At 42.2% G+C, this 20404-nt stretch overlaps 1 protein-coding gene across 1 annotated transcript in view; it reads right to left on the bottom strand.

Annotated features, from left to right (window-relative positions):
* LOC110531543 (WD repeat-containing protein 18-like) overlaps nt 1–13311 on the bottom strand; it is a 76396-nt gene extending 63085 nt beyond the window's left edge. Inside the window, exon 1 of the mRNA XM_036953031.1 lies at nt 12873–13311. Within this exon, the coding sequence (XP_036808926.1) occupies nt 12873–12937 (65 nt within the window). The 5' untranslated portion in view covers nt 12938–13311. The remainder of the gene's footprint in view (nt 1–12872) is intronic.
* Nucleotides 13312–20404: the final 7093 nt, after the last annotated feature.

Here is a 20404-nt window from a genome sequence, read left to right on the forward strand (position 1 = left end):
CCAAAATTCTTATTTTGGGATATAAAGACGATATAAAACGGATTGCAACTTGCAAAACATGCGGGAAGAAAATTACAGATGGAGGCCCAACCATTTCAAACTTTGTTTGACATTTGAAGCTGCACAAAGAACGGTAAGTTGTGGCTAATATAGCAGACAGCTATATATTTCATTACTTTACTAGTGTATCATGTAGGCTAGCGTAACATTAAATCAATGAGCCTCCACACAGTCAGTCAGTGCAAGAACGTGATCATTGCACCCAAGATTTAGCTACAACTGGCTAGGCAGTTGGTAGCCTAAATCCTGCCTGATGTTTGTAAAACAAGGTTGGGCGATTGTGTAAAAGCCTACGTCGCACGATGGGGCTACCCATGCATTTCCATGGAAATATGTTTACTTGGAAAGTAATAAATATATAGATATTTTTAAAAGCATTCATGATTTGTGTAAATGTAATACACTAACTATTACTCTTGTTAAAAATATGAAATTCTATTACATTTGGTGAAGAGCACATTATGGCTTGTTTAGGACTTGAGTTCTAAGACTTGAGACCTACTTGTGACTAGTAAAACAATGACTTGGTCCCACCTCTGGCAACTATTTGTTGTTGAGACTGTTATAACGCCACCAAGATAGAAAAGTAAGTTACAAAAATATAGTTTCATGTTATATAAATTAGATATTACAACTTTTTGTAGTGGGTGTTAAATGTTTGGCTAATTATCTTCCGTATATATATACACACCTATATATTTCTCAGCTAACGTTAACTGTAGCTCAATAAATCCAATTCTGCATGTCAGAAAAATAGCAAATTCAGCTAGCTAATCATTCAGGACCACACATCGGAGAGAACAGGACGCAAGCTATTTGTTTACTCAAAGACATAGAAAATGGATGAGCACGGATTAATCACATTTGTATGAATTAATGTACTCTCTACAGTACTGCATTGTTACACCTCAAGAGCTGGAACCAGGTGTTGGAACCAAAATTACTTTACAATCGTTTTGAACAGAACCATTACTAGGCGGACATTGGAATTTGTTTCTGAGTGACATTGAGGACAAAGCAATGTTCACCCAACTCGCGGGCCGAATTTGGCACAAGGGTGGCTTTATTTGGCCCCCCAAAGTTGAGGCAATTTAAAATATATATTTTTTGTTGTACTGGACTGGAAAAACAACATCTATTCATGTATTCCCATGCATAATAGACACCTGACCTTACACAAATGTAAACAAGGATCAAATTGTTATTTTCAAACATTTGTTCTGGCTTCCTCCAGACAATTTACAGTCTACGAATTATTTGTATCCGGTGAAAAACTTCAGTTTTCGCTGTGCTATGGTTTTTGGTTTGTTAACTTCAACATTTATTTTTCTAAGCTGTCTCGCAATCTATACATGGTGCATTTCTTTATAACGTTTTCTACACTGCTCAAAAAAATAAAGGGAACACTTAAACAACACAATGTAACTCCAAGTCAATCACACACAGAACGTTCTCCACGGCGTCTCCAGACTCTTGTCTTGTCTGTCACATGTGCTCAGTGTGAACCTGCTTTCATCTGTGAAGAACACAGGGGGCCAGTGGCGAATTTGTCAATCTTGGTGTTCTCTGGCAAATGCCAAACATCCTGCACGGTGTTGGTCTGTAAGCACAACCCCCACCTGTGGATGTCGGGCCCTCATACCACCCTCATGGAGTTGGCCCGGGTATCCTGGAAGGATATTGACCTCATCCCGTCAGTTGAGGATGCCTGGTCATTCTTTAAAAGTAACTTCCTCACCATCTTAGATAAGCATGCTCCGTTCAAAAAATGCAGAACTAAGAACAGATATAGCCCTTGGTTCACTCCAGACCTGACTGTCCTCGACCAGCACAAAAACATCCTGTGGCGGACTGTAATAGCATCGAATAGTCCCCGCGATATGCAACTGTTCAGGGAAGTCAGGAACCAATACACACAGTCAGTCAGGAAAGCAAAGGCCAGCTTTTTCAAGCAGAAATTTGCATTCTGTAGCACAAACGCCAAAAGGTTCTGGGACACTGTAAAGTCCATGGAGAACAAGAGCACCTCTCCCAGCTGCCCACTGCACTGAGGCTAGGTAACACGGTCACCACCGATAAATCCATGATAATCGAAAACTTCAACAAGCATTTCTCAACGGCTGGCCATGCCTTCCTCCTGGCTACTCCAACCTCGGCCAACAGCTCCTCCCCCCCGCAGCTACTCGCCCAAGCCTCCCCAGCTTCTCCTTTACCCAAATCCAGATAGCAGATGTTCTGAAACAGCTACAAAACCTGGACCCATACAAATCAGCTGGGCTTGACAATCTGGAACCTCTATTTCTGAAACTATCCGCCGCCATTGATGCAACCCCTATTACCAGCCTGTTCAACCTCTCTTTCATATCGTCTGAGATCACCAAGGATTGGAAAGCTGCCGCGGTCATCCCCCTCTTCAAAAGGGGGAGACACCCTGGACCCAAACTGTTACAGACCTATGCCCATCCTGCCCTGCCTATCTAAGGTCTTCGAAAGCCAAGTCAACAAACAGATCACTGACCATCTCGAATCCCACTGTACCTTCTCCGCTGTGCAATCTGGTTTCCGAGCCGGTCACGGGTGCACCTCAGCCACGCTCAAGGTACTAAACGATATCATAACCACCATCGATAAAAGACAGTATTGTGCAGCCGTCTTCATTGACCTGGCCAAAGCTTTCGACTCTGTCAATAATCATATTCTTATCGGCAGACTCAGTAGCCTCGGTTTTTCTAATGACTGCCTTGCCTGGTTCACCAACTACTTTGCAGACAGAGTTCAGTGTGTCAAATCGGAGGGCATGTTGTCCGGTCCTCTGGCAGTCTCTATGGGGGTGCCACAGGGTTCAATTCTGGGGCCGACTCTTTTCTCTGTATATATCAATGATGTTGCTCTTGCTGCGGGCGATTCCTTGATCCACCTCTATGCAGACTACACCATTCTGTATACTTCTGGCCCTTCCTTGGACACTGTGCTATCTAACCTCCAAAACGAGCTTCAATGCCATACAACACTCCTTCCGTGGCCTCCAACTGCTCTTAAACGCTAGTAAAACCAAATGCATGCTTTTCAACCGATCGCTGCCTGCACCCGCACGCCCGACTAGCATCACCACCCTGGATGGTTCCGACCTAGAATATGTGGACATCTATAAGTACCTAGGTGTCTGGCTAGACTGTAAACTCTCCTTCCAGACTCAGATCAAACATCTCCAATCTAAAATCAAATCTAGAGTCGGCTTTCTATTTCGCAACAAAGCCTCCTTCACTCACGCCGCCAAACTTACCCTAGTAAAACTGACTATCCTACCGATCCTTGACTTCGGCAATGTCATCTACTAAATAGCTTCCAATACTCTACTCAGCAAACTGGATGCAGTTTATCACAGTGCCATCCGTTTTGTTACTAAAGCACCTTATACCACCCACCACTGCGACTTGTATGCTCTAGTCGGCTGGCCCTCACTACATATTCGTCACCAGACCCACTGGCTCCAGGTCATCTACAAGTCCATGCTAGGTAAAGCTCCGCCTTATCTCAGTCCACTGGTCACGATGGCAACACCCACCCGTAGCATGCGCTCCAGCAGGTGTATCTCACCGATCATCCCTAAAGCCAGCACCTCATTTGGCCGCCTTTCCTTCCAGTTCTCTGCTGCCTGTGACTTGAACGAATTGCAAAAATCGCTGAAGTTGGAGACTTTTATCTCCCTCACCAACTTCAAACATCTGCTATCTGAGCAGCTAACCGATCGCTGCAGCTGTACATAGTCCATCGGTAAATAGCCCACCCAATTTATCTACCTCATCCCCATACTGTTTTTATTTATTTACTTTTCTGCTCTTTTGCACACCAGTATCTCTACCTGCACATGACCATCTGATCATTTATCACTCCAGTGTTAATCTGCTAAATTGTAATTATTCGCCTACCTCCTCATGCCTTTTGCACACAATGTATATAGACTATTTTTTTCTACTGTGTTATTGACTTGTTTATTGTTTACTCCATGTGTAACTCTGTGTTGTTGTCTGTTCACACTGCTATGCTTTATCTTGGCCAGGTCGCAGTTGTTCTCAACTAGCCTACCTGGTTAAAAAGCCTCCCCGGTTGAAATAAAAATAAATAAAATACATTTAGCCTCAAATAAAATGAAACGTTTAATTTGATTTAAATAATGCAAAAACAAAGTGTTGGAGAAGAAAGTAAAAGTGCAATATGTGCCATGTAAAAAAGCTAACGTTTAAGTTCCTTGCTCAGAACATGAGAACATATGAAAGCTGGTGGTTCCTTTTAACAGGAGTCTTCAATATTCCCAGGTAAGAAGTTTTAGGTTGTAGTTATAGGATTTATAGGACAATTTCTCTCTATACGATTTGTATTTCATACCTTTGACTATTGGATGTTCTTATAGGCACTTTAGTATTGCCAGTGTAACAGCATAGTTTCCGTCCCTCTCCTCGCCCCTACCTGGGCTCGAACCAGGAACACATCGTCAACAGCCACCCTCGAAGCAGCGTTACCCATCGCTCCACAAAAGCCGCGGCCCTTGCAGAGCAAGGGGATCAATTAATCCAAGTCTCAGAGCGAGTGACGTTTGAAACGCTATTAGTGCACACCCCGCTAACTAGCTAGCCATTTCACATCGGTTACACCAGCCTAATCTCGGGAGTTGATAGGCTTGAAGTCATAAACAGCTCAATGCTTGAAGCACAGCGACGAGCTGCTGGCAAAACGCACGAAAGTGCTGTTTGAATGAATGCTTACGAGCCTGCTGGTGCCTACCATCGCTCAGTCAGACTGCTCTATCAAATCATAGACTTAATTATAACATAACACACAGAAATACGAGCCATAGGTCATTAATATGGTCGAATCCGGAAAATATCATCTCGAAAACAAGACGTTTATTCTGTCAGTGAAATACGGAACCGTTCCGTATGTTATCTAACGGGTGGCATCCATAAGTCTAAATATTCCTGTTACATTGCACAACCTTCAATGTGTCATAATTACGTATAATTCTGGCAAATTAGGCAGCCCAAACTGTTGCATATACACTGACTCTGCGTCCAGTGAGCGCAAGAGAAGTGACACTATTTCACCTGGTTAATATTTCCTGCTAACCTGGATTTCTTTTAGCAAAATATGCAGGTTTAAAAATATATACTTGTGTACTGATTTTAAGAAAGGCATTGATGTTTATGGATAGGTACACATTGGAGCAAGACAGTCCTTTTCCTCGAATATGCACCGCATCGATTATATGCAACGCAGGACACGCTGGATAAACTAGTAATATCATCAACCATGTGTAGTTAACTAGTGATTATTATTGATTGATTGTTTTTTATAAGATAAGTTTAATGCTAGCTAGCAACTTACCTTGGATTCTTACTGCATACTGCATTCGCGTAACAGGCAGTCTCCTCGTGGAGTGCAATGTAATCAGGTGGTTAGAGCGTTGGACTAATTAAATAAAGGATAAATAAAGGTGTTAAAAAAATAAAGTTAAAAACTAAAAATAGGCCAAATCGGTGTCCAAAAATACCTGAAAAAAACTGAAAATCGGCCCTAATTAAACCGGCCATTCCGACTAATCGGTCGACCTCTAATATTGAAGCAACATCAAGACATGTCAGGGCGTTAACTAGAGGTCGACCGATTAATCGGTATGGCTGATTAATTAGGGCCCATTTCAAGTTTTCATAACAATCGGAAATCGGTATTTTTTGACACCGATTTTGCCGATTATTTTTTTACGCCTTTATTTAACTAGGCAAGTCAGCTAAGAACACATTCTTATTTTCAATGACGGCCACGGAACGGTGGGATAACTGCCTTGTTCAGGGGCAGAACGACAGATTTTCACCTTGTCAGCTCGGGGGATATAATCTTGCAACCTTACAGTTAACTAGTCCAATGCATTAACGACCTGCCTCTTGTTGCACTCCACAAGGAGACTGACTGCCTGTTATGCGAATGCAGTAAACCAAGGTAAGTTGCTAGCTAGCATTAAATGTATCTTATAAAAAACAATCAATCAATCATAATCACTAGTTAACTACACATGGTTGATGATATTATTAGATATTATCTAGCGTGTCATGCTAATCTGACTGAGCATACAAGCATCTAAATATCTGACTGAGCGGTGGTAGGCAGAAGCAGGCGCATAAACATTAATTCAAACAGCACTTTCGTGGGTTTTGCCAGCAGCTCTTCGTTGTGCGTCAAGCATTGCGCTGTTTATGACTTCAAGCATATCAACTCCGGAGATGAGGCTGGTGTAACCGAAGTGAAATGGTTGGCTAGTTAGCGCGCGCTAATAGCGTTTCAAACGTCACTTGCTCGCTCTGAGCCTTGGAGTGGTTGTTTCCCTTGCTCTGCATGGGTAATGCTGCTTCGAGGGTGGCTGTTGTCGTTGTGTTCCTGGTTCGAGCCTAGGGAGGAGCGAGACGAAAGCTATACTGTTACACTGGCAATACTAAAGTGGCTGTAAGAACATCCAATAGTCAAAGGTTAATGAAATACAAATGGTATAGAGAAATAGTCCTATAATTCCTATAATAACTACAACCTAAAACTTCTTACCTGGGAATATTGAAGACTCATGTTAAAAGGAGTGCAGCTTTCATATGTTCTCATGTTCTGAGCAAGGAACTTAAACGTTAGCTTTCTTACATGGCAAATATTGCACTTTTACTTTCTCCAACACTTTGTTTTTGCATTATTTAAACCAAATTGAACATGTTTCATTATTTATTTGAGGCTAAATTGTTTTATTGATGTATTATATTAAAGTTAAATAAGTGTGAAAAGTGTTGAGTGTGAGGTTGTTTTCCTGACACCACACTCCGCGGGCCCTCACCTCCTCCCTGTAGGCCGTCTCGTCGTTGTTGGTAATCAAGCCTACTACTGTAGTGTCGTCCGCAAACTTGATGATTGAGATGGAGGCGTGCATGGCCACGCAGTCGTGGGTGAACAGGGAGTACAGGAGAGGGCTCAGAACGCACCCTTGTGGGGTCCCAGTGTTGAGGATCAGCGGGGTGGAGCTGTTGTTACCGACCCTCACCACCTGGGGGTGGCCCGTCAGGAAGTCCAGTACCCAGTTGCACAGGGCGGGGTCGAGACCCAGGGTCTCGAGCTTGATGACGAGTTTGGAGGGTACTATGGTGTTAAATGCTGAGCTGTAGTCGATGAACAGCATTCTCACATAGGTAGTCCTCTTGTCCAGATGGGTTAGGGCAGTGTGCAGTGTGGTTGAGATTGCATCGTCTGTGGACCTATTTGGGCGGTAAGCAAATTGGAGTGGGTCTAGGGTGTCAGTTAGGGTGGAGGTGATATGGTCCTTGACTAGTCTCTCAAAGCACTTCATGATGACGGAAGTGAGTGCTACAGGGCGGTAGTCGTTTAGCTCAGTTACCTTAGCTTTCTTGGGAACAGGAACAATGGTGGCCCTCTTGAAGCATGTGGGAACAGCAGACTGGGATAAGGATTGATAGAATATGCCCGTAAACACACCAGCCAGCTGGTCTGCGCATGCTCTGAGGGCACGGCTGGGGATGCCGTCTGGGCCTGCAGCCTTGCGAGGGTTAACACGTTTAAATGTTTTACGTCGGCTGCAGTGAAGGAGAGTCTGCATGTTTTGGTTGCGGGCCGTGTCAGTTGCACTGTATTGTCCTCAAAGCGGGCAAAAAAGTTATTTAGTCTGCCTGGGAGCAAGACATCCTGGTCCGTGACGGGGCTGGTTTTCTTTTTGTAATCCGTTATTGACTGTAGACCCTGCCACATACCTTGTGTCTGAGCCGTTGAATTGCGACTCTACTTTGTCTCTATACTGACGCTTAGCTTGTTTGATTGCCTTGTGGAGGGTATAGCTACACTGTTTGTATTCGGTCATGTTTCCGGTCACCTTGCCCTGGTTAAAAGCAGTGGTTCGCGCTTTCAGTTTCACGCGAATGCTGCCATCAATCCACGGTTTCTGGTTTGGGAATGTTTGGGAACGACATCTTCAATGCACGTTCTAATGAACTCGCTCACCGAATCAGCGTATTCGTCAATATCGTTGTTGGACGCAGTGCGGAACATATCCCAGTCCACGTGATGGAAGCAGTCTTGGAGCGTGGATTCAGATTGGTCAGACCAGCGTTGAACAGACCTGAGCGCGGGAGCTTCTTGTTTTAGCTTCTGTCTGTAGGCAGGGAGCAACAAAATGGAGTCGTGGTCAGCTTTTCCGAAAGGAGGGCGGGGAAGGGCCTTATATGCGTCACGGAAGTTAGAATAGCAATGTACGGCTGTGATTATAATCGAAGAGAATTCCCTTGGTAGATAATGCGTTCGACATTTGTTTGTGAGGAATTCTAAATCAGGTGAACAGAAGGACTTGAGTTCCTGTATGTTGTTGTGACCACACCACGTCTCGTTAACCATAAGGCATACGCCCCCGTCTGTCTCTCTTCTTTCCAGAAAGATGTTTGTTTCTGTCGGCGCGATGCGTGAAGAAACCAGCTGGCTGCACCGATTCCGTTAGAGTCTCTCGAGTGAGCCATGTTTCCGTAAAGCAAAGAATGTTACAGTCTCTGATGTCCATCTGGAATGCTACCCTTGCTCGGATTTCATCAACCTTGTTGTCAAGAGACTGGACATTGGCGAGAAGTATGCTAGGGGGTGGTGCGCGATGTGCCCGTCTCTGGAGCCTGACCAGAAGACCGCTTCGTTTCCCTCTTTTACGACGTCTTTGTTTTGGGTCGCAGGCTGGGATCCATTCCGTTGTCCTGGGTGAAATGCAGAACACAGGATCCGCTTCGGGAAAGTCATATTCCTGGTCGTACTGATGGTGAGTTGACTTTGCTCTTATATTTCAGTAGTTCTTCCCGACTGTATGTAATGAAACCTAAGATTACCTGGAGTACCAATGTAAGAAATAACATGTAAAAAAAAAAACTGCATAGTTTCCTAGGAACGCGAAGCGAGGCGGCCATCTCTGTCGGCGCCTGAAGTAGAACCCAGTCATCAGAGGATTTGCAATAATCTGTATTATCTTCCAGTGGAGGAGTGCAAAGGGTATGAATGTGGGGGGTGTTCATAGACAAAACAAAGGCCTTAAAAATGTCCACAATCTTCTCGGCCACATGTCACTAGTACACACCACCTCAATACTGCTCAACTAACAATACACAACTTGCAAGCAAACTCCCTTTTAATTAAAATGTCAACCCAAATACTTCTGGCAGGGCAATAATAGTCCAGCACTAATGAACATCAACAGGAAGTGCACTTGAAAAATAGAAAGTCTGCTGCAGTGTAAAGCACTGGAACGATAGAGGGAAGAAAAAGAAAGAGAGATCTTAGCTGTGGTCTTCGGGCTTGCAGTTGTCCTGTCTGACTGCCCGATGGTTTGTATGTCAAAGCTTCGAAACAATGTTGCTACTAATCAATGTGATCCACAACCGGTGCGGTCCCAAACGATGACAACCACGACCTAGAGCAGTCACACCGATGATTGAGTTAAATACTTTATTAACTATTGTGACAATAAACAAAACGTATGCAGCATAGCATACACAATTAAACTGTCGCGCCAACCCAGAGCTCCTCCCCAGAGAGCTGAAAAAGCTGTCTTTATTTCCTCCTTCCTTACTGTTGATGCGCTCTTAAAGTGGCAACGCACGGTGAAGGCTCCGTGCAGGATTTCGCCACAGTATTGCCTCGGAGGACAGTGTCTTCCAGAAAAGTATCATATGACTGAAATGAATTTTTTGACAAAAATGGTCAATAATCAGGATAAAACGCTCTTCAAAGTCCTCCTAGCACACAGCGCAACCCCCTTTCTTCAGGTCCTCAAAGAACTTCTGCAAACTGATGTTTCTCAGACTGCAGACTCCTCTTCAATCAAAACTGATACTCCTCTGAGACACCAGCTTAACCATTGCCTGATTAGCAAAAGTCCCAATAACGGAGAACATATTATAGAATAAAAAGACCCACACTCTATCTTGCCCTATGAAACATTACAACAAAGACCCAAACTTTATCCTATGAACGATTCAGTTGCTGCCCTCTTAAACCTTATAGATGTGTTGAAGCTCTGCTCGAATGCTACACATGAAGCTCTACACTCAAATGCCATGTCTTTTTCACCATTATCATATTGAGGGGTGCATGCACAATGTGATCAAATGCTCTACTATCATGGTTCTGATATGTTCTATATTTTTCACCATGTTAACAGGCATTTAATAAACATACAACCTTTAGAGTTGTGTCCATTTCCTGAAGATGCATATCATTATAGTAGACTATACAATGTTTTACAGACATCTACCATAATTTAAGAGGTACTTAATGGTGTTCCACAACTCAATAAAATACTTTGGAAAGACCCAGCATCACAAATGGCTTCTATTGATTGTGCAGCATACCGTGGGATGGCCCTGGATGTAATATGGCTGGGCACATTAGTTTACCAATGTTAGCTAGCCATGCTGCCTCATGCTAGTTGTGTTAAACCCAGCGATAGATTTGTTTCATTACTGGTAGCTAGCATGTTTTATCTATCAGTGAACATTGCTTTGGTGATTGATTCAATGGGTAGTCATGGATACAGCACTCTACTGATTACACAACCAAAGACGTGTGCCTCACCATGCAATAATTACTCCAAATGCACCTTTATTATTTATTACATACCTTTCAACGACTGTTGGAAACTGGAAAAGGGATTTTCCTCCCTTCCATTTTACAGTAAACAAGGTATTTATTGATGACATATGTTTCTTATCGTGAAAAAAAGTTGATTCACAGAAGAGGTACTAGTAGTGGGAAAACATGCAAAGAAATCAATTTCTAGATTTTTAAGTCCAGTACATTGGGGTGAATTAGCTAGCCAGCTAGGAATCTACTTGGGACAAGCTAGCTAGGTAGCTACTGCCAAGAAGAGGATGAAGACCATTTGTGCCTTACTGAATATGCATTACCTTCATTAGGAAAACACCCACCATCTAGTGCACTCATCCTACACAAAGTAATCTCTATAAACAATTAGGTAAGTCAAGTCTACTGAACTTTGTGCACTCTGTTATAGATTCTAGTTTTGGAAACAGAAAACTGTATGGAGATCAAATGTTTGAGAAAATTAGCAGAATGTCAGCCAAAATCCATCTAGCTCAATCTTCTCCCACGGCCGGCAAACGGGCTTCCTATCACGGCCATATTTGGTAGTGAGAGGAAACGCAAACCGAATGTCTCACATTTATACATATCCCTCTCATCTATCTTTGGCTGTGCCACTTGGGAGATGCTAACCGTACTATTTGTGACGTGAATTTAATATATCCTTATGGATCATAGTGTGAATATAGTTAGTATACAAAAAGTTTCCGGATGCGGTACTAAATTCGCCAAAACATGAGGTATACACGCAGAGGACACTATTTTCGTACTTTAGGGCCCATAATGCAATTCTTCAGGAAATTGCCGTGGCTTCACCGCAGTCGAAGTACAACGAGAGCGGATACAAATTCATTGCTTTAACCAATTATGACAAATGTTAAGAAAATGTTGAGCAATGTAATAAAGTAATTACTTTTCAAATAAGTTACCTTAGACGTTATATTGGTTGACAATGTTAGCTACGCTGTCCTTACGAACCACATAGCGTATCAGTACAGCAGCGTTAGGTACCGGTATGTTGTTAGCTAGCACCTAACGTTAGTTAATATAACTATAGGCTAATTAACTACCCAAAGTTGATTTACTTGATTATTCCCGTCACTCTTAGCTTCGCTGAATGGTATAGTCGTTGGGCGTTCCCAATGGACATTGGGGGGCTTTCGTAAGTTCGCTCTGGCTATCTACTCCGATTTCAGAGCACTCGTCTGAGTGTACCAGAGCGCAGAATAATGCATTTACGAGCGCTCAACACCGGTTGAATATGGCTGGTGTCGTTAAACGTCGGCAAAAATAGCGCAATTAAATTGTTGCCAGCAGCACAGTTAGTCACCTACGCTCTGGATAATAAACTGCCGAACCAGCTCTGATAGGACGGGTAAAGTAGTAGCTAGCAAGCAAGCTAGCTAACGTTAGCGTGGGTGCTTGACTCCCGTTGTAACTTGGTCAGGACGCTCAAATCAACCCTACTACTCCGCCCGAACGTAGTGTGCGCTCCGAAAGTGAAACGCTCTGCCTTTACAAACCAACAATGCTCTGAATTTACGAGCGCACTCTTGCACTCCAGATTGCATTTAACACACCCGAAGTCGTAAAATATATCTAGTAAATGTGTTATGCTAACTAGCTAGCAAGAGGTTGCATAGCAACTGCATCAACTTCCGGTAGACAGTCTAAGCGCTTGTACGCTCAAATTAATTTGAAAACTGAAAGCATACGTTTACAGTATAACGTTACTAAAATGAATAGTATGTCGTATATACTCGTTAAATATGTAGTATACAGTATTGTAATGAAACAGCAGGGAGCAGGTCTCGACCCCGAGGTCCGGCGCGCTATCGACTGTGCTGCAAAAGCATGTTCGTGCGGCAGAGTCGATTTCCGCGCTTATAAACCCAGGGTCGTTACAGTATGTTTGTCTGGGTAATCGAACACAGTTTAGGACTCCCATTTACAACCGGAAGTGACTTTTCGTAGGTTAGGAGAGCATGTGTCACCCCAAGTGGTGTGTTTTTAGGGAATCTCTTGTTCTAAACGTAGCCATGTCCAAATACATTTCAGTTATATCTTCAGACAGCTATGAACAGCGCATACGCCGTTAGCAAGGTAGCCAGCTTTTAAATGTTTGCAAGTTAGCTAGCTACCTTTCTCTGGATTTCCCACACGTTGAAGTTTTTCCCGAGTTGGGCTCCGAGGATGTACTCTCCATTCAAAACTGTGAGGGACCTCGAAGAAGTATTGCCAAGAGATTTGTACCAAAATGGAGTTCGAGAACGGCACAGTTCCATAGCTGTCCAGCCGAATCGGCACATAAAACTATTTCTATAGGCGCTGACATCTTGGAAGAGAGCGCGTGTTGGATTGAAAGTGAAGATTACGTACTGCGCATGCGTTCATTGTGTACTAATCGAAGCTATGGGTTATGTCGGCCATAACGTTGGTAAAGTTATTACACAGTGTTTATAAACCCAGAGGAGAAACATATTGAGACTTCCGGGAACGCGTGATAAACAGACTAAGCAGACTAGATATAATATACTAGCCTAAACAATATATACTGACAAAAGCACAAATCACAGCATACTACAGGTCGCGGAGGGACCTACAATTTTAGGTGTGGAGAATAACTGAGAATGTCAGTTATGTTGACTTTTTAAAAATGTCATTCTTCTCCAAAATGAATGAAAATAAAATTATACTTCACATCTAAAATATAATTTCTCCCTCCAGAAATGAGCCCTATAAAATATTTGACAATATTATCAGATCGGTATGCTATTTAGCAATAAGCATTAGGTATCATCAGGTATCACCAGTTTACGTGATGCAGCCAAGTGGCTATAAATAAGTAGGCTGAGGGTTGCCCCTTTGGCTAATCATTAGCTAGATCACAAACTCAAGTCTAAACATTGCTAGTTAGCAACACATTGATGACTTGAATGTCCCCATAACAAACAGTTATGAAAATCTCCTTGCAATAGAGCATGCAGGGAAATATTATATAAGGTTCTACAGTATGTAAAACCCTACTTGCCTTCCAAAGAATCTTTCTTGCCTTCCAAAGAATCATCAAAGAGCCATTTCTTTCAAAAACGGTTCTTAGGATGTTAAAAGGTCTAGGTAGAACCCTTTGCCTTACAAAATAACAATTTCTTCCAAAAACGGTTCTTAGGATGTTAAAGGGTATAGGTAGAACCATTTTGGAACCCTTTTTTTCTAAGAGTGTGGTTGTCTAAAGTGTGCTATAGAGTTTACAGGTTGCGGTTCCTCATTGCGATTGGTTATTCCCATAATTTGCAACAATGCTAATGAGCTTCATCACTATCTTTCCTGCGGTACCTCAAACTGTTGTGATTACCAGTTGAGATAAACTTTTATGAAAACCTACTCTGAACTGGGAGTTTTTTTCTCTTAAAACATGTTTCTGAGATCAAATCTAAATCAAATCAAATGTATTTATATAGCCCTTCGTACATCAGCTGATATCTCAAAGTGCTGTACAGAAACCCAGCCTAAAACCCCAAACAGCAAGCAATGCAGGTGTAGAAGCACGGTGGCTAGGAAAAACTCCCTAGAAAGGCCAAACCTAGGAAGAAACCTAGAGAGGAACCAGGCTATGTGGGGTGGCCAGTCCTCTTTTGGCTGTGCCGGGTGGAGATTATAACAGAACATGGCCAAGATGTTCAAATGTTCATAAATGACCAGCATGGTCCAATAATAATAAGGCAGAACAGTTGAAACTGGAGCTGCAGCACGGCCAGGTGGACTGGGGACAGCAAGGAGTCATCATGTCAGTTAGTCCTGAGGCATGGTCCTCCGAGAGAGAGAAAGAAAGAGAGAATTAGAGAGAGCACACTTAAATTCACACGACACCGAATAGGACAGGAGAAGTACTCCAGATATAACAAACTGACCCTAGCCCCCCGACACATAAACTACTGCAGCATAAATACTGGAGGCTGAGACAGAAGGGGTCAGGAGACACTGTGGCCCCATCCGAGGACACCCCTGGACAGGGCCAAACAGGAAGGATATAACCTCACCCACTTTGCCAAAGCACAGCCCCCACACCACTAGAGGGATATCTTCAACCACCAACTTACCATCCTGAGACAAGGCTGAGTATAGCCCACAAAGATCTCCGCCACGGCACAACCCAAGGGGGGGGGGGGGCTTTGTGGATATGTGCCCAGGGCCTTCCGCTATTTTCCTTGCTCGTTTCTTGCTCTTCAGGGGCCAATGGTAACTTTTCGGATGTCCTGGGGTATCCTAACACCGGAGTGCTGCTGGTCTCTCCTGAGGGGAACAAATCCCTTACCAAGCGCTGTGAACGCTGGTATTTCAATTTTCTCATTGGGTCCCACCCATGATCACCTGCGAGAGGGTGAAAGATACTATTGTTGTTATCGGGAGATTTAATACGGACATTCTATGCAAACACACATGATCATGTTATAGATAACGACCAGTGGAGGCTGCTGAGGGGAGAACAGCTCATAATAATGTCTGGAACGGCGCAAATGGAACGGCATCAAACCATGTGTTTGATACCATTCTGCTCCAGCCATTACCGCAAACCCATCCTTCCCAATTAAGGTGGCACCAACCTCCTGTGCAACGATCACATAGTTGCAAACAAGGCAACATTGTAGTAAACATGTGTCATCTCATTTGAACATGTGGGCTTACTGTCTGTGTTAGCATCTGTACTCTTATATCATCCCATGATGTCCAAACGATCTGCCCTTTACACTAGACTATCAATCATGCCAAAGAACTAGGCTGCGTCATTTCATTTTAACTTGTTGAACTTTTTTCTATTGCAAAATCAAGAGCTCTGCCTTTGCACCAGTATTACAAGTATGGCAGTAAGTTGACTAACATACTGAGTATGCAATTGTGGATTCCATTCAACTGTACAACCCTTTGTCCCACAAGTGCTCAAATAACTCAGGATCTACTTCTGGGAAGTCACTCTGTAATCTGAAATGGTATCTGAAAATAATGTAAACGGCAGTACGTGAGCCAGGTTTACAATGACAACAACTGTATCTCAACAGGACAAATTTAAGTTGAACAGAATGTTGACTAGAGAAAAGCCAACACCCAATCATCCCTGCTGCAGATGGCTTGTAGGTGATATGGGAGGTGAAGTTGGTCAGAAAGTATCAAAGTGTCAAACTGTTCACATCTGAAAAGGAAATGAACCTCATTGTACACAAACAGAGCCACTAAAAACGCCTCTACTCTTGTGACATGAGATAACGCACAGTTAGGAGGAAGAATTGACTGGCATTAGTTAATAAAGATTTGTTGACAGAAGTGTGTGCCTGCGGGACTTACTCAGATGTATTCTTGGATCAGTGTTTGTTTCCTTCTTCTACACCGAACACTCTGCAAAACAAAATACACAGCCCAGCTAGCACATACCGTTCTGAGAATCATATGTTTCTTAGTGCTTGATGAGAGTGTGGTTGTCCTATGGTTATTTTGCATACAACCTTCCCACAACATTCTGAGAATCATATCGTCAGCTGTAAACTATGAGAATGTGAATGACCATCAGCTACGTGAATATTGACCAACAGTCTATTTTAATATAGTGTCTTCCAGCCGATATACGTTTCTTATGTGGGAATTTCAGTACTTCAGCGTAACGTTTCTTACCACTTTCCTCATGGTTCTATTTAAAGTAATGTTGTCAAATTGTTTCAGAGAACATTAAGAATCAACGTTCATCTGTGGGAATTTCAGTACTTCAGCATAACGTTTCTTACCACTTTCCTCATGGTTCTATTTAAAGTAATGTTGTCAAATTGTTTCAGAGAACATTAAGAATCAACGTTCATCTGTGGGAATTTCAGTACTTCATTATGACATTTTCTGCAGGTTTCCTCATTCTATTTAAAGTCATGTTCTCAGAACATTAAGAACACTTTCTATAAAAACAACATGTAAACATTAATAATAATCAAGATTGTTATTTAAAAACATGTACACAGGGTTGGCTCCAGGCATAAGCAACATAAGCGGTTGCTTAGGGTCCTAGGCCACTATGGTGCCCGACCCAAAAAACGAAACAAGAAAAGTATTTTTTTTTCTCAACTTACTGTTAGAATAGTAGAATACACAAGGTGCAAGTTCCAAATTTGGTTGTGCATCAGTCATTTTTCTCTTGTTATGTCAGTGACTGACAGTCAGCTAACAATTTTTTTATTTATAAGTTAATCTAGCCAGCTATCTAAACTTGTAGTAATCATTACCGAATATCGACCCGGCACTCAGGGCACATGCCCAAGGCCCCTGACCTGCAGGGTGCCCCTGTTGATTTTGTTAGCCATTCTCACTCCGCTGTCATTAACATGGCATAATGTTTGGGTTCATGTGCTTGTTGGGCACTAGAGCCGGCCCTGCATATACTGTACATTCCGTTCTCAGTGTCAACAAAACTCTCTATATCCTCTATCTTGTAAAGAGTGTACAGATGTGTTGGCTGCGCCCACTAATTGGCCACACGTGATCTTAATGTGTGTTTGATTCCTTTGAAATGGGGTCTGTTTGAATAGATTAAAATGAATCGCTATGTATGAGTTTAAAAAAAACATGGCATGCTAGTTGATCCGGTGTTAAATGGCTAGCTAGTTAGTGGTGCACACATGTAGCGTTTCAATTGGTGATGTTACTTGCTCTAAAGCTTGAAGTAGTTGTATCCCTTGCTCTAAAGCTTGAAGTAGTTGTATCCCTTGCTCTAAAGCTTGAAGTAGTTGTATCCCTTGCTCTAAAGCTTGAAGTAGTTGTATCCCTTGCTCTAAAGCTTGAAGTAGTTGTATCCCTTGCTCTAAAGCTTGAAGTAGTTGTATCCCTTGCTCTGCAAAGGGCCACAGCTTTTGTTGGGCGATAGGTAGCGATGCTTCGTGGGTGACTGTTATTGATGTATTTAGAGCAGGGATGGGCAACTCCAGTCCTCAGGGGCCTGATTGGTGTTACACTTTTGCCCTAGCCCCAGGTAATACACCTGACTCCAATAATCAACTAATCATGATCTTCATTTTAGAATACAATTAGTTTAATCCCCTTGTGCTTGCTGTGGATGGGGAAAAGTGTGACAACAGTCCGGCCCCTGAGGACTGGAGTTGCCCACCCCTTGTTTAGAGGGTCCCTGGTTCAAGCCCAGGTTGAAGAAGGCCGGAAGCAAGATACACTGGCTCCATCTTGGTGGTACTGTGGACTAATTACCTGGCAAGAGAACAGAAGATCATAGTTTCAAATCTCACTGATGCCGTTTGACAATAAAACATTTTAAATGTTTGCATGATTAATGCCTAAGCCAGTATTTCCTCGAGTACCCCAACACTAAACATTTTTGTTGTAGCTTTTGGACAAGCACACCTAATTTAACTTGTCAACTAATTATCAAGCCATCAATGAGTTGAATCAGGTGAGATTGTCAGGGGCAACAACAAAAATGTGCACTGTTGTGGGTACATGAGGAGTTGGGAAATTCCGGCTTAAGCAAATTAATTGTGTTTTCTGTGCTTTGAGTTCAAATGAGTTAAAACAAAATGTTATTAAAAGTCTAGTTGAAACATGTTCGCAGAACGGTATTTAATTACCTTAAAATAACCTATAATTTCCATTCTCAGAATGTTAATAAAACCTCCCAGGAACACCTTCAGGGAACCATACATAGTAAAACATTCTCAGAACCACCCTGCAACCTAAAAGTGTACGTTCCCAGAACAAGCAACATTTTCACTTCAGTTCTCAGAACGTTAAAAAAACGTTCCGTTTCACAGGTCAGAAAACATATTGCTTTGTTCCCAAAACCAATGGGAAACCAAAAACATATGTTCCCACAACTTCCAAGGAACCAAATGTGCTAGCTGGGAGTCCTCCTCCAATGGCTATTGATGAATGTATCCCGGTCAGAGCAAGAAAAGAGTACTGAGTTTGGCAATAACAAGAGGGCCTGCCTGTGATATTCTCCCAACATTTTCACTTCCATATCCTTCCTCCTTTGGAATTGCTAGTGTTGAGCAAATAGTAGATTTTGAGGTCAGTCTGGTTTCAGTTCGATTATAAAACAATTCTCACGATTTTCTGTTTTGATTATTTTTTTAAACAGTAAATGCATTATGTGGGTTGAACGCTGTAACAATACAGAATAAAACAATTAATAAAAGTCCCATGATGGTAGCGACAGCCCATGACTCCTTAATCACTAATTAACCATCAGTTTATTCACATTACTTTAATAAAATATTTCAGTTGTTGTGTAAGTTACATTTGGTTTATTTGATGATTTTATTATTTTACTCCAAGTTATCATCTCATTTCTATAGAGCTGCTGCCTATGCTGTCTGACAAAATCACAATTTTAGTAGTTCTTCAAAGTATACAAGGTATACTTTTATGACTGCTGAGTACCAATACCTTGCAAAGCAACTGCTCTCTATGTATCCCCTCTTGATCACAGCATTCGTCGGTCTCTTATGTAGCAGGCATAAAAGTAACACAGACCGGACAAGTAGCCGCATAATGGATTATGGTTATTGTAGTTCATTATCAATTTTTTTTAGCTCTAAACTATGTAGAACAGTGGCTACAACATTGCACAGTTTGGTTATGATCTCATTTATGTCTCAAGAAACTGCAGCTCAATGTGGCATTGTGTTCACAGAAAAAAAACTGAACAAAATGGAATTGAAATAATTGAACTGATGTTGGTCAATTCAACAAAAAATAACCAACGTTTTGGTTAATCGCTTAGCACTAGGAATTGCACACCTGTCTCGAAACCTTGCACAATTGAAACAAGGTGAAGTATGTGAAAAGGATAGAAATTACTGCACCCCTTCCCTCCAAAACACAGTAGGAAGAGATGGTTAGCTTTTCTAAAAACATGCACAGATTCCACGTGTTTACAAATCCGTCCAATATCGAAAGGGATGTGTGTACATTAGTGTATATGTGCCCTTATTCAAAGTATGTTAGCAGAGTGCAAATTGTACCTTGACATTTGGGGAGCCCCTATTGTGCCTAATAGTTAAGACATGTCATTTAACGGTAACAATGTATTACATTTTAATGTGGCATGAACACAACCAGTCATGATGTTTTCATCTGATTGTTGAACAAATCACTTCAGAAAGTAGGCTACCTGCAGCACTTTCATCCATTCCAAAATCATTTCAGCATCCAAACCACCTGATTAATGGAGAAACATCTGTTACAAACACCATCAGTGTAAGGACATTTGGCGATTGTCATTAGACCTACTGCAGTGGGTGTATTCATGGGTGCCAAGGGAAGCCATGCTTCCCCAAAAATGTGAACAAGAAAAAAGAAAAAAAAAGAAAGAAATCATTTTACATTTTGCTCCAATTTGTAAGTAGCTGAATCTATCTCATAGGAAAAAGCATCCAAGCGAGCGAAACAGTCTCAGTATCTGTCTCAGTATCTGCAGCCAGTATATCAGATTCAGGATTGCCAAAAAGAGTATGTCATGTTAACATTACTTTATTGGTTTACTGTTACTTCGTATCAAAACATAACCACTTTCGCATTTGCACAGAGGGACAGCTAACGTAAGTCGTCATTGGTTCTAGCTAGCAGTCACTACTTTGGCCATGTTCATTTGCCAAAATATGTTCTTAAACGTTGCAGATAGAAATCC

Source organism: Oncorhynchus mykiss, chromosome 1 (genome assembly GCF_013265735.2).
Source record: "Oncorhynchus mykiss isolate Arlee chromosome 1, USDA_OmykA_1.1, whole genome shotgun sequence".
In the NCBI taxonomy this organism is placed as follows: domain Eukaryota; kingdom Metazoa; phylum Chordata; class Actinopteri; order Salmoniformes; family Salmonidae; genus Oncorhynchus; species Oncorhynchus mykiss.